The sequence below is a fragment of the Dicentrarchus labrax genome, unplaced genomic scaffold, assembly GCF_905237075.1.
Source record: "Dicentrarchus labrax unplaced genomic scaffold, dlabrax2021, whole genome shotgun sequence".
NCBI lineage: Eukaryota > Metazoa > Chordata > Actinopteri > Moronidae > Dicentrarchus > Dicentrarchus labrax.
In genome coordinates, this window is record NW_026136708.1 from 14,535,207 (window position 1) to 14,549,695 (window position 14,489).

The window sequence follows — 14,489 nt, forward strand, 5'->3', positions numbered from 1 at the left end:
AGGTTAGTATAGATAACTTACTGTTTGCCAAAAATATCTTTTGATGATCTTTAACAATGCAACAGAGCCGTGTGGCGTTTCCAGTAGCATACATATAACTGTGTAGTGTCTGATGTACTGCAACTATGTTAAAAGTTGAAAAACAGGACTCCCTAAGGGGGGTAGATGTATAATTTGTAAGAAAATGACATACAGTGCACAGTGGATAATCATTAACTCTGTTGATCAAGCAGCAACTGCAAAGAGGCCAACCCCTTCACTTGATTAATGAGTATAAAAATCACAACACATCCAACTGAGACATGCATATCTCTGACCCCTGATGATAATAATACTTTTTCACATTGTTTTCTAATTGCAACATGACAACAGAACAACAGTAACCAAAAGCACTTCTCTCTCTCTCTCTCTCTCTCTTTCTCTTTCTCTCTCTCTCTCTCTCTCTCTCTCTCTCTCTCATCTGTGCTCTCCTGCCAGCTGTTTTTCGCCCATTCACAAGTGTGTGCGGAAATCAGGTTCAACAGGGTGGGTCTTTTCACTTGATTTGCCCTCTTCTGTTAAACTTAATGACACAAAAGTAAAGAAACACTCAACAATAATTTCAAGACAGGAAAAAAAAAATTCTCATTGTTGAGGACAACTTCTTGCTAACCACACGAGGTAAAATAAAAAATATATATCCCTCTATTATCATGTCTCTGTCCAAAGGTGAAGGTAACTTAGCTGTTGCCATGATTAGCTTATTAAGAGCAATGAGCTACAGCCGTGAGGGACGGACACTGAGCTCATTGGACTGTTGTTCTGGGGTTAATGACTCTAGCAGTGCCGTGTATTGGCGTATCGATCCGTAGTCTTATCTATCAGTCTCTAGGGAGGGGGGGGGACTCACCTCTCTGCTGGGCATGGCAGCATTGCCATAGCAACGCGATCAAAAGCACGAGTCGCTTCATTTCGTCCAATCTTGAAGTTTGATACCGCACCGCGCGCGCTGTGCTCTCGCGCGGCTCTGCGTTGCGTTTAATGTCAGAGGAAAGTTTCGTAGAAGTTTGACCCAAACTCTCTCTCTCTCTCTCTCTCTCTCTCTCTCTCTCTCTCTCTCTGTCTACCCCTCCTCCTCTCCCTCGCTTTCTCTCCTCCTTCTCTCCAGGTTTTAAACGTGGGCCGGAGGGAGGGAGAAATTGATGGAAAACACATGGAAGATTTGAAAAGATAGATAGATAGATAGATAGATAGATAGATAAATAGATAGATGGAATATAATACCATATAACAGGCTATATAGTATGATATTAACCAGTAGCCTACCTATAACTGTCAAATACATATGAAATGGATTGAAATGTACAAAATCTGCCTCTAAAATGGAAGTAAGAAGTACCATCCAACTGAAATACTTACTTAAGTCCTTAAGTACAGTTGAGTTCATGCACTTTGCACCACTGCTAACAATTGATTAAATCATGTCAAATGTTTAGTTTTTACTTTACATCCTGGGGAGCATATGGCAGCCCTGAATTAGGATAATCTGTTTACTTTTCGTTGTAGTCCATTGAGCGTGTAAGCAGTATTGTAAATAAACCTTCCACAGCTGGTACAATATTATATGAGTGTGAGGCAGGTGCTAAAAAGCTGAATGATTTAAAGGTTTTAAAGCATACATCAGTGTGCTGTTTAAATGTTGGAAATAAAAAAATTGCTTGATGGTACAGAGCAAATGATATGTTGCATCAACACAACTTTGACTACCATGAACACAGAGCATTGTGGAGAAAGGGGAAAAAAGAAGAGCTGAAAAGAAGTAAATGGAGCACAGAAAAGTTCAGAAGTGAAGAGAACAGAGTTGGACAGAAGTTACACAACTGTTCTAGGGCTCCTCCTGCTGCCCTGCACAACTCACCACACTCTGGGGCAAAAACTGAAGCAGCCAGGTGTGAACATTCATAAAAAGCATAGCCGAATGTTAATTCAATTAGACATAACTGTTAATATTTTAGGTTTGTTTCTAAACTCGAAGCTTCTAGAAAAGTTTCCAAATCGAAACTAGTATCAAGTTGATTTTGACAGGAGTGAGCGATGATGATGCAAAGGTTGCTAAATAATTACACAATATCAAAAACACAACCACCAAAGTCTGTAGTTAAATTCTTAATTAGAGCATTTTGTAATGTGAGTTTATATTTTATATCGGCGTGTAAAGGTGGATACATTTTATTCTGCTCAAAAATAAAAGTGAATTAAACAAAGTTTGCCCTCCACTATATCCATGAGTGTCCTTATCTACAGGCCATTGTAGCTGTTTACTTCTTCACCGTTGAAAACTCTGGTATATTATAATGTTACAGCTCACCAACTTGTCAGTCACTTCATACACCTGTGAATGTGTGTAGTTATGCAAGTGTGTGTGTGTGTGTGTGTGTGTGTGTGTGTGTGTGTGTGTGTGTGTGTGTGTGTGTGTGTGTGTGTGTGTGTGTGTGGCTCTCGTGTTTGTGCAGTTTCTTTATAGGCAGGTTATTCCGAGTGTTGGTCTGGATGAGAATTTGTGTATGAGTATGTTTATTTGTCCAGTGTCAGTCAAGCTCCCTGCAGACCCTTAGACCTCCAGGAGCAGGGAGGCTGACTCTGCAGACAGTGAGGCTGAATATGGACTCTCCTCACTGGGCTCGGAGCTCTGGGCAGCCCTGGAGTGCTGCTGGGTCTCTGTGGGGCTGGGCAGTGTCGAGGCTACAGCTGGACTGGACAACAAGGTGAGTCACATCATGGAATATGTTAGTGTTTAGATTTATTTTTGTATTGATTTACATACTGAAATATTCAAATAATATTAAAATATAGATTTATAATATATATAATATATATAAATATAAGTAGGTGTATTGTCATCAACAAAGCTATATTACGTATCATGTAGAGTATCTGCCAAGTTCATTCACATATACTACCTATAGAATCTTTGAATTATTTATAATTATAATTAGGTAACTGATTCATAAACATTAACCTGTGATAAACATGTGACTTCATGCATATATACACATAATTGGAAATGTTTGTTTAAATAGCAATTTCCTTCAGTAGAGTCTCAAATTACTTTAAAAGTCAATAAAAAACACAATTGGTCTTATTTATATATTACTATTGTTGGTTAATATATAATATATAATAATTTATAATTTAATAGCTAAACTCCACTAGATTCTGACAATTTACCCCAGCATAGTGATATCTTTTTGTGGCCCCTCAAATTAAAGCAGACAGCAGCCGCGCTCAATTCTCAAACTCATTATGTTACGTTGCATGTGAAGGAACAGCAATATTGTTGAGGACTCTTAGAACTTGATTTTCCTCTCGCACTAAGAAGATGCCGTTTTAGTGGGTGAGATTGCAGAAACCATGAACTCAAACGTTAATGAAGTGGTTTTGATCAGCAGGTTCTTTCAGGAGGATGAAGAGATGCTGATTCTGACCCACAGTGATGAGTTGAACACAACCTATGGTGAGGAAAACAGATTGCCTTTTGACAACATCACAAACAAAAATAATACAAGCTGTGATGACACCAGGAGAAACAGACGGACTGAGCAAGATAATCCCAGTGTGAGGGAAAGACCAGCTTCTAACCTGATGGGATCCACCAGCAACTCATGGCAGAAGAGTCCTGCTTTTAAAGAAACCAGAGCTACTGTAATCTCCTCTGGACCCAGTACCATCACCATAACATCAGCAGTTTCCCCTGCAGACCCCCTTTGGCTCAAAAACACCAGACATTATGGCAAAAGAGTAAGATCCGCTGAAAAGAAAGCTGACACGATGGGCAGCGACAGCGAGGAGAACCCGAGTTTCAACCAGAACCAGGGTAGCAAGAGAAGATCCTTCCAGCTGGCTGGGCTGCTTAGAGGGAATATGCAAAAACAGAGACTTTCTAAAGATAGAGAGGAGAAAATTGAAGGAGAGGGAACTGCAGAGGGGACTTCTCAGGTCGGTACCAGCTTTGAAGAAGAGCGAGCAGGGATGATTTTAGCTAATCCAGTTCAGAGCCCCAATTCCGCCACCACAGGTCTGAATCCTACGGCCACCATCACTGCCTGGGAGGCTGGCTGGAATGTCACAAATGCTATACAGGTACACCTATATAGTATACATGCATGGCAACTTTCACATTTTAATTTAAAGGATGATTACAAAGGTTTTTCATGTTTTCGATACCACCTTTTTTAAGGCCTATGAGTACGTTTTACTCTCCAGCCATGTATATACACAAAGGTATCCCTCCCTTTTCCTGCTTCCTTGGCAAGACACATAACCCCAAAAAGTCATCTTGGATATAAATCTCTATTAAATTATGTAGTTTTTCAATAGAATGAAACCTGCTCAACATAACCAATCCATGAACCTGTAAGTGTCGGTCAGAGTTATTTCAGAGTTTCTGTAACCTCAATAATTGTGAAGCGCTACTTGTTTCAAATTTTGAGTCGGCTGCTGAACAGCAGTCTTCTGATAACATAGCTCATGTTTATTGCAGCTGCAAACTTGCAATTAATTATTTTGTCGGTTCAGTTTCAGCACTTCATTCCTCCCTTTTCACCAAAACTTCATGTCTCTCTCTCTCTCTCTCTTCCCTCTTATAGAAGACAAATGCAAAATGTAAAAAGCATTAAACCTGCAGCCTATTTAATCTGCTCCCGTTGTGTTTTAATATTACTAAAAAAATGCTTTGTGGTCCTACTTTGTGCTGTTGTTTGTCAAGCACTCTACAGTCTTCATAATCAAATAAAGCGTGAATCAAATCATTTAAAAAAAAGAAAAGCTCCCAGTCACAGTGTGCCCTTATGGCGGTAATGCTAATAGCTTATTATGCTGTAACTGCTGCGCCGTATTCAACTGCTGTACTCATGTAAATGTGCTCTTTCACTGAATAACTGTAGTGTAATTGAACGCCGTCTCTAGGTCCGTAAAGAACATTATGACATTAGGGCATCAATACAGCATACGCATGCATACACACAGACATACACACACACACACACACACACACACACACACACACACACACACAAAGACATACACACACACACACACACACACACACACACACACACACACACACACACACACACACACACAGTGACAAATGAAAGCATGCATGCAAACGTGTTCCTTCAGGAGCTGAGGTGAATTTACATGCTTCTGCGTCAGATTGCTTTAAACACGCAGGTTTTTAATCAGTGTTAGCACTGCTATCAGAACATAAATACATATACCAACACATTATATTTAGTAGATAAACAAGTACTTTATGTGCTTGGTTTATTGATGTTAGTCTATCTATCTGTTTGCCAGAGAGTTCCAGTTTTCATTAGAGACCAAGTTTCTGTGCCAGACAAGGCACAGAAACCTGGTCTCTAGTGAATCATGTTACTGATTTTAATTGCCTATTCAAATCTATGATTTGTTACTTCTGTAACCTCAATACTTCCAGCTATATTTTATTCATTTGTCCCTAAAACCATGCTGTGATTTGAATAGTTCTCATTTTACAGTTTTTTACTGCAGCATGTTTTTTCTTTTTTGTAAAACTCTGCTGAAACAGTGTCAGCTTCTTTCCAGGACTGTGGGGTTGGTGAATGTTTTATAGGTTATTCATTACCTGCAGCACACTGTAATCAGGAACCTTAACCAAATGGATTGCACTGTAATCATTTTCGTTGAGGTTACAGATAGGTTAAGCTAAGGTGACTGCAGGATGACTAATGTAGACAAAAAGTATTTTTATTGAAGGTGTTTAAAATCTCAGACAGTGATGGGTAACCACTTAGTAAAGATAAAGGACGCAAAATGATAATCTGATTCAATAATGGCTGATGCATTTGTAAAGGGGCGAACAGATGTCTTGATAATGGAAAAAAAGAACAGCAGTTTTATCTCCTATCAAGGCTAAAAAGAAAATATGTATTTTCCGGTAGTGGTTTATTGATGCCAATATAACTGACTGTCTGCCAGCTTAATACAGTTTTTATTAGAGAGCAATTTTGGTGCCAAAAAATGCAAAAACCAGCTCCAGCTCTCAAGGCTCCCGATTTGGGAATATTATGAAACTCAGATTTAATTCTAACCTGACCGTTAATGAGGCAGCTCCAGTTTGTGATTCTTCATTGCAGATTAAAGTTGTGGAACTTTTGTTTCTGACACTGAAAAGAACAGATATTAATTTAACTGCCTATGGTTATCAGTTTTTTTTCCATGTCTTTTTTTTTTTTTTACCTTGAACTGGTTTGAAAATTCAAGACCCAAGTTCTGAATGGGTTTTTCAAATTCAAACACAAGAGTGGTCCCTTTTTGTTTTGGAAAGATTGCTGTCATATTTGGTTCATCACGCTGCCTAATAAGACCCTGCCAAAAAAAAAAAAAAGTGCTTAAAAAGATTAAAAAAGTAATCTTCCACCAGTTGTTTGGTAGATCACCTCCTCTATCCTTCTCATTGTTATCTGCTATCAGAGAACTTGCTCCAAGGAACTGTTTTCATAATCATCCCTTACTGGTTAATCTGCTGATTGTTTTCTCAATAACCCGTTAGTTTATGGGGTCTTTTAATTGTCAGTTTTGATGACAAACCGCAGCAGCTGACCACGATACTCTCACAAACATATAAAAACCCAGTTAAGCTGTAGAAAATCATCATCATTAATTATTGATTAATCCATTGATTTTTCTTTCCTATTAAGTAAAGGGGCACTTCACTCATCACGCAGAGTACTATTAGCCTGTAGAAGCAGCCATTTTGACTTGAAACAGTGGGGTAAACAGAGGCGTTACCAGTGACACTAATTAAGGTTCGGTTCTATTCAGGTCAAACTGAGTCAGGGTGCTGCTATTGTGCATGTTGGTTCACTCGAAAGGCTCTTCCGCATTTAATTTAACAGAGCCTTAATTAGTATCATTGCTAACACCTATATTTACCCTATTTCATGTTAAAATGGCTGCTGGGAAAAAGGTCTGCTGTAAACCTCACAGTGCTATAACACCTTTTATGATCACCATCAAATGAAGTAACAGTCGCTAGGATCTCAACACATTTAATGAACACTGATTTACACATTACTTGTGCACAGAAAGTGTGTGAAAATTACATTTGTACATGGTGAAAGAATTATGAGACGAAGGCACAAATTGGACACATCCTTTTCAGAGTTTTTTCGTTTGAACCAGTTAAACAAACTTTGATTAAACGCAGGAGTAGAACATTTGTCATGTGTACAAAAAACCCACATCCAGTTATTTAAATGTCAAACCTGTCCGTTTGCTCCACTTTATCCCCTCATGGTGGGGAAAAACATTTCTCTATCACTTTTTGTGCATGGGGCATGTGCTTGCATAAAATATTGTGCATAACCTGAAGGGCAACAGATGAAATCTTGCACCTGGGAAGTCCAGACAGGAGCAGTGAATAATCTTTTTTTTTTTTTTAGCATAGGTCACTGCTGCTTGGTGGCCAATATTGAGAATGTAAGGTATGAAATAAAAAGCATATATGTGCTTGGCCAACATCCCTTGAATAAACTAATTTTAAAGGTGTCTTGGGTGTCAGATGCAGAACAGAATAATCTTTTCCATCTTCTTCAGAGTCAATCAGAGATATATATTTTTTTCTCCCTTATTGTACCCATTTGTGATTGGGAGCTGCTTCAGGTTGTGCTCAGAGTAACCAATGAGGAATTAGCTGGCAAAAACACAGAGAGAACGAGGAGTGGAGAGAGAGAGAGAGGGGGGAGATGAAATCAGATACTTGAGCGTCAGATTTCTCTCAAACTGCTTTCATCCCCAGCAGCTCCATTTGAACATCAAAGCTCTATCAGCATATGCCTAACAGACACCAGTTACAAAATAGTAACTTGAAAGAGAGAGAATGTGTGCTTGTCTGTTTATGCATCCACAATGTGTGTTTGTGTGCGTGTCGGCCGGGATGATGTGCTGTGATGTATTTCCATAACTCTCCCAGTGAGTCTCCGTGTTCCAACACTGAAAACACAGCAGCTCCATCAAAGTAGCTTGTTGTCTCCTCTGATCTCCTTCTCGTCCTCCTCTTCCTCCCTCGAATCTCCTGCTCTCTGTAGCTATGAGGTCACACCTCTCGTTCCTCCTTCTCTCCTTCTACCTCATCCACCTCCAGTCCCGCTCATCCTTGCTCCTCTCTCTGGCAGTCGCTAACGTTTGCTTCCCCTTGGTGATGGGCCAAAGCTCGACACTCTTCTTCCTTCTGCTCCCGCTGGTCTCCTTGCATGCTCGAACTCTCCAGGCATGTGGCCAAAAAATCTCCTCTCACCTCCTCATCTTCCAACCATGAACAATCCTCTCTTCTCTTTTCTCCTTTTCAAAGGTCTTCCTCATTTTTTTCTTTCCTATTTTCTTTCAACAAAGTTTGAGAATCTTCACATTTCAATGATTTTGGGCTAATTATTTCTCATGAAAACACGTTTTAACTGTGGAAAATGAGCATCATGCAGTATGTTGACTTAGAGATGTGTACTATATTCTTTGTATGCTGTATTGTTGTACAGGGGGATATTCTTGTTTACATATCAACATCCTTTCTCCCACCTACTTTTTGCACTTATTTTGTTTTATCTTTGGTTTGACTAAAAATTGTATTGTAAAGTTTGACTTACAACTGTGACAAAGGCTGTGACAAAGGTTTTTACATTTCTTTTATAACTTAAGATAAAACTTTATTCATCCTGTGGGAAACTGCTGCAGTACAAAGAAGGAAAGAGTGCCAGTATAAAATATAAGCATGGGTGCAAATAATAAAACGCAAAAATACACACAATGTCAAAAATATAAAGGTTAACGGTAAAGATCATAAACATATAAACTGGTTAATGATATTATATAATGAAAAACTGCCAGCCAGCCAATTTACATTTATCCATTTAAATAAATTACTATTGCACAATAAACCAATCCAGTATAAGTGATCTAGTGGAACATAAGGGAAAACATCAAAAGAAGTGTGGAGGATTAGAGAGAGTTTCTTTTTAGCATCAGTGTTTTTGCCGTTATTTAGTATAGAGACAGGAAACACAGGGAGAAAGAGAGATAATGACACGCTACAAAGGTACCCAGCCAGAATTGCACCATGGTTTCATGGTCTGTGTTTCAATAGCAGGGCGCTCCATGAAAGAGTTTTAGAGGGTTTGAGGGTCTCATGTCTTATCTCCCTCATAAACCTACACATTTGTGTTCATTCTTTCCTTCTCTCTCCTCTCCATCAGGGTATCTTCGTGTTGGGTTTACCCTTTGCTCTGGTCCAGTCAGGTTATGTGGGTCTTGTTCTGCTGGTTCTGTCGGCCTGGATCTGTAACCACACAGGGAGGATCCTGGTGGCCTGTCTATATGAAGAGGAACAAAGGTAGGGTTTCTGCTCTATGCTATTCTATTCATTTGGTTTCAATTAGCCAACTGTAATATCGCTTTACTACATTTGGCTTTCTGTTTTAGTGATAGCAAAGATGTACCAAGCAACTAGTTTAACTTTGTGTGTCTGGGATGGGTTTTTTTCTTGGAGTCATTGTTGACTAAGTTTGAGTTTCTGCAGATAGTGCTCTCTTCTCTATTTTCTGCAATGGCGACTATCATTTCTGACAGCAGAGTCATTCTCATATCTATTCCTTCTATTCTATTCAGACTCCTCGGGGGGAATATAGACCCAATTGTGGTATGAACACAGAGCAGAGAGTTTTTAGAACCCAAATACACGTTATTCAGCAGTGGCGAGCCTCGGAAATATATTACTGCCACAGCTAAAAGAAATGTGAATGTGTTATGTTCTGTAAAACTGTGGTATTTGTCTTCACATTTGCCCTGTGGGGTTCAGTCAAATTAAATTCTGATTCAGATTGGTTCAATTGATTTTAAATATACATTACTAGCTATTAAAAAAAAAATTGAACATAAGCTTCAACACAGCTTATAAAACTATAACATTTTGAGTGAAAACCTTTTGCAAAATATGTAGTAAAAAATATGTTCATTATGGGATGCCCTATAGCTCACCTGGTAGAGTTGTCGCCTTATGTACAAAGGTTGAGAGACAGATCGGTGTATGCTCATTATTTCAAAGACAACATGCTGTAACTTTAAAAACAGCGACAATGGTAAAAACTACATGTTTGTGTCTTTTAGTGGAGGGTCTGGCTCGGTGGCAAAGATCCGAGTCCGACACAGTTACCAGGACATAGTGGAAGCGTGCTGCAAAGGACTGTGGCCCCACTGGCCTGGACTGGGGGGGTGGATGGTTAATTTGGCTCAGGTAACACACACACACACACACACACACACACACACACACACACACACACACACACACACGTCTAAACAGAGTCTTGAAACTTGAAACTTGAAACCAGTGGAATTACATAATTCTTTTGGATTATTAAATAGATTATTATTTTGAGACTTCATACTGGACATTAAAGGACTAGTGTGTACCATTTAGGAGGATTTATTGGCAGTATAATGTATAACCTGAATATAGGAAGTGTTGTGTTTTTGTTACCCTAGAATGAGCCGTTTTAATCTAGAGATGCTGACACTTATTCCAGGTAGTGGCGTTGGTGTTTTTTGTGTGTTTTGCGGCCACTTGGAAGGGGAGGGTGAAGCGAGGGAGTTGCTATCTGCAATTACACCACTAGATGCCACTAAATCCTACACACTGGGCCTTTAACTTATGTAGATTACTCAGGTGAAAAGAAATGTCCTCTGTTTCCCACAATACACAGTAAATGCTTTAAATAAACACCTTTCTTTTCACCCCTTTTTCAGATGATTGAACTGTTAATGACCTGTACCCTGTATCTAGTCGTCTCCACCAGTCTGTTGTCTGAGAGTCTATCAGGAATGGCTCTTCCTAGATCCGTGTGTTCTCTGGTGTCTCTGATGTTCCTGCTGCCCTGTCTGCTGCTGACTGATCTCAGACCAGTCTCCACCCTCAGTCTGCTCTGCTCCCTGGCTCACATACTGATCAGGTGATTTGATAAAAGTAGCATCATGTTTGTTGTGACAGAAAGACGCTGTCAGCTGATCAGTACCAGCTGACAAAACTCACCAATCATATTAAATCAAGACAACAAGGCGCTTTTTATAATCTGCTCTCATTCTCACTCTTGTGATCATTTTGCAGCTGCTGCTGGTTATGCTGTCTGCTCCCACCTGCTACCCACCGCTGTTACGGGTTGTTTGATTTATTTCTCATGCCAGGTGTCTTGCACGAGACAAGGAAAATTGAGCTGGCTCTTGAAGTTCTCCTTCTCCTGGATCCCTCTGATCTCTCAGAGCGTTTCTTTCGCTATTAAGTCATGTGTAAATACACGTTAGTTCTCAGTTTATTCCCTTACAATTCAAGACTTAAGGAGAGGGGGAAATATTTTATTTGTACCTACTTATCTAATTTAGCTGAATCTCTTGTAGCTGCTTGAATTAATTGGGACACCCTCAAGAGCAGAGATTAAATCAGAAAATAAAAGTAACTGCACAATAGTAATGGTGAACACAACATTTAAGCAGTTTAGTGAAAAATATCAGTAGTGTCTGTAGGATATGCCTCAATTTATAAATTTGTGGCAGTATTTCTGGTTACATTTATCATTTTTTTTCAAATGAATAATGGCCCAAACATCCAACAATTGAAATTATTCCAATTCTATAATTGCAAGATTATTAATAAAAAACAAACAACCATGTATCTCGAAAATGTCAAAGAGCAAAGAAAAACAGCCTTGTTTTCAGCTTTGTGCCAAAACATTTTTCAGCTCACACAATTAGTTTTAAATGCACTATTTAGCTTAAGAAGTCGGAGGATTTGAAACCATACAGGAACAATTAATTGGACTGTGCTGTACAACCAAATGTTGAATGAATGAATAAACAAAAGGAATGGTTTTAAATTAATTTAAATTTAAGTCGGGCCTTATTTTTTCTCATTTTCTCTCCTTCTGTCTCTGACCCTCTGTCAGCCTGTTGGTCATGCTATACTGTCTGAGTCGAGCCAGCAGCTGGTCCTGGTCCTCTCTGTCCCTGTCTGTGGACCCGGAGGACTTTCTCGTCTCGGTGGGCGTCATCATCTTCTCCTACACCTCGCAGATCTTCCTCCCTCCTCTAGAGGGCAGTATGGAGGATAGAGGGCAGTTTGATGCCATGCTGGGGTGGACTCATGGTGCCGCCTGCATCATGAAAACAATGTTCTCATTACTGGTTAGTGGTTCAACATCTAGCTGAAAATGGCAAGTGAAATCAAAGGATGGGAGGAGGAACAGAAAATTGGAGTGATTGATTGACTGATTGCTTCCTCCATTAGGCTGTGGTGACCTGGGGGGCAGAAACCAGTGAGGTCATCACAGACAACCTGCCCTCTGACCTTCGACCTCTCGTCAACCTGTGTCTGCTGGCTAAAGCCCTGCTGTCCTACCCTCTGCCATTCTACTCTGCTGCTGAAATACTACAAACGTGTCTGCTTGGAGGTGAACACTACCGACATTGCCCAAACCACTGACTTTACCCAAAGTATACATGATGTACGAATTCCTTCAGGCCGTCTATTTAAAAGATTGTAAGTTGATCTAAGGTGTAATGATTAAAATTGAGTGTAGATCTACATTTTATAAGTTCCAATGAATTATATGTAGACCACACATGGCCCTGGGAAGCTGTCCTTTCCTTTACATATTTCTACATACTCTGTAGAGCAGCAGAAGCCTGGAGATGCAGGCACTTGGTGGGAGGTTTGCCTGTTCAAATCCCTGGATGCTCAATAAAAATAGTATTTAAGAAAGTGAATCAGTGACATTTTTACTCTTTCATACAACCCAGTATCCCTTGAGCTCCAGAGGTCACCAGTAGTAAACTGTGTTTAGACTGGGAAGCTTCTTGTGGAAAACCCTGCAGGTGTTTCAGTCTTGCAGGAACAGAGAATGAGCTCTTATCTGACTTTCGATTAAAAGTTTGTTTAGCCCGCAGACCACCACCTGCTGGCATCCACCCCTGAGCCCCCATAACTACCAAAATTATGGTTACCAAGAAAGATAATGGAAATATATGTTTTGATGAAGTGAACATTGTTTTAAGAAAAGATTCAGCCCAGATATTTAAATACTGGACACTCACTGTGTTTTCACACTATGAACAACATGACTGACAAGTGTCCTTTATTCAAATTAGATCACTTCCCCACGGGGGGAAACCTGTTTGATTGTCCATGCACAGTGGCAAATAACAGAAGAGGCATAAATAAGACATGAAACAGCAGACACTATATGAAATACATACTCTCAATACAATAGGAACACTAACTTAGATGTTGGTGTATCTCCGACATCAACCTAGCCAAACAACCTAAATACAATTAATCAAAAATTATATAAAAGGACCTAAAATCAAGACCAGGGTCAAAATATGAAATGAAACCTAACGTATTATGTCCAAAAATACAACCCAGCAATAATAATAAAATAATAAAGTACAACAAGCAAATATCACGTCATTTATTTACATGATAGAGCTGAGAGATCAGGGAAACTTTGCTTATGTGTTGAGTGTCAACACATTCGTCACCATGCCTGAACTTGTCTTAATTATTGACTGTCAACAGTCATGAAGTCATCAAATTATGATACTTCCAAAGTGATGTGATGTAGTTTTAAAAAGAAAAGATGACTTTGGTCATTTAAAGCTTCCCTGCCCTCTACAGCTTTTATTAAAAAAAGGTGTCAGTTCTTGCAGTAAATAATGTTGCTTAAGTGGCACTTAAGTACTGCCTTATTAAAATGATGTCACACTGTTATGATTTCACAGTTTTAAAGTTGGAGGCTGATGACACGTCTACATAGATGGAAAACAATGAGTCAGGATAGAGCGTCCCGTAAACAGGAGTGGCTCGCAGGGTCAAAACTAACTGCCACTCTCTGCCTTTCTACAGATGCTGTTGTCTCATCCTACTCCAAACACGGAGGTCGAGGTGTGTCTCTTCCGGCCCTGTTGGTCCGCTGTGCCTTGCTGATGACATCATACCTACTGGCCCTGCTAGTCCCCAGATTCTCCCTATTGATGGGTTTGACAGGCAGTGTGACCGGGGCGGCTATGACGCTCATACTGCCTTGCCTGTTTCACCTCAGACTGCAGTGGGGCCGCCTATCTGTGAGGACTCGGCTGACAGATGTGTGTATACTGAGTCTAGGGGTCATCTGCAGTGTGTCTGGTGTGATTTGTTCAGTGAAAAGACTGGTGGAGGCACTGTAGGAGGATTGGATGATGGGTTGATGGATGGATGATAGACGAATGGATAGATGGAAAATGATATGTGTGGTCAGGCAGGTCATTTTAAAGAAAAGGACAGGTGCAAGCTCTTCTTTGTAACATTTTCAGTATTAAAATACTGTATTAGTGCATGATTACTGTAGTCCTTAAAGCAGCAATGATCAATAGTTTTATATAACAATGGTTAA

At 39.7% G+C, this 14,489-nt stretch overlaps 2 protein-coding genes across 8 annotated transcripts in view; one reads left to right on the forward strand and one right to left on the reverse strand.

The window, feature by feature from the left end:
- The window catches only part of lama2 (laminin, alpha 2), a 178,427-nt gene extending 177,399 nt beyond the window's left edge, over positions 1-1,028 (reverse strand). For all 7 annotated transcript variants that reach the window (XM_051410101.1, XM_051410100.1, XM_051410099.1 and 4 more), the window contains exon 1: positions 890-1,028. In XM_051410101.1, the coding sequence (XP_051266061.1) occupies positions 890-950 (61 nt within the window). In that variant the 5' untranslated portion in view covers positions 951-1,028. The remainder of the gene's footprint in view (positions 1-889) is intronic.
- A 1,612-nt stretch (positions 1,029-2,640) lies between these two features.
- Positions 2,641-14,283, forward strand: LOC127367938 (vesicular inhibitory amino acid transporter-like). Its single transcript, XM_051408195.1, has 8 exons — positions 2,641-2,744; positions 3,429-4,119; positions 9,267-9,403; positions 10,177-10,303; positions 10,816-11,018; positions 12,006-12,243; positions 12,347-12,509; positions 13,964-14,283. Exons 1-8 carry the CDS (start codon positions 2,641-2,643, stop codon positions 14,281-14,283), a joined length of 1,983 nt encoding a protein of 660 aa, XP_051264155.1.
- Positions 14,284-14,489: the final 206 nt, after the last annotated feature.

Excerpts from the sequence above, each read along its gene's own strand:
- LOC127367938 (XM_051408195.1), top strand. The coding sequence starts at position 2,641 with ATGGACTCTCCTCACTGGGCTCGGAGCTCTGGGCAGCCCTGGAGTGCT. Across the intron at positions 9,404-10,176 it reads CTATATGAAGAGGAACAAAG|TGGAGGGTCTGGCTCGGTGG; the intron begins GTAGGGTTTCTG and ends TGTGTCTTTTAG. Across the intron at positions 12,510-13,963 it reads ACAAACGTGTCTGCTTGGAG|ATGCTGTTGTCTCATCCTAC; the intron begins GTGAACACTACC and ends GCCTTTCTACAG.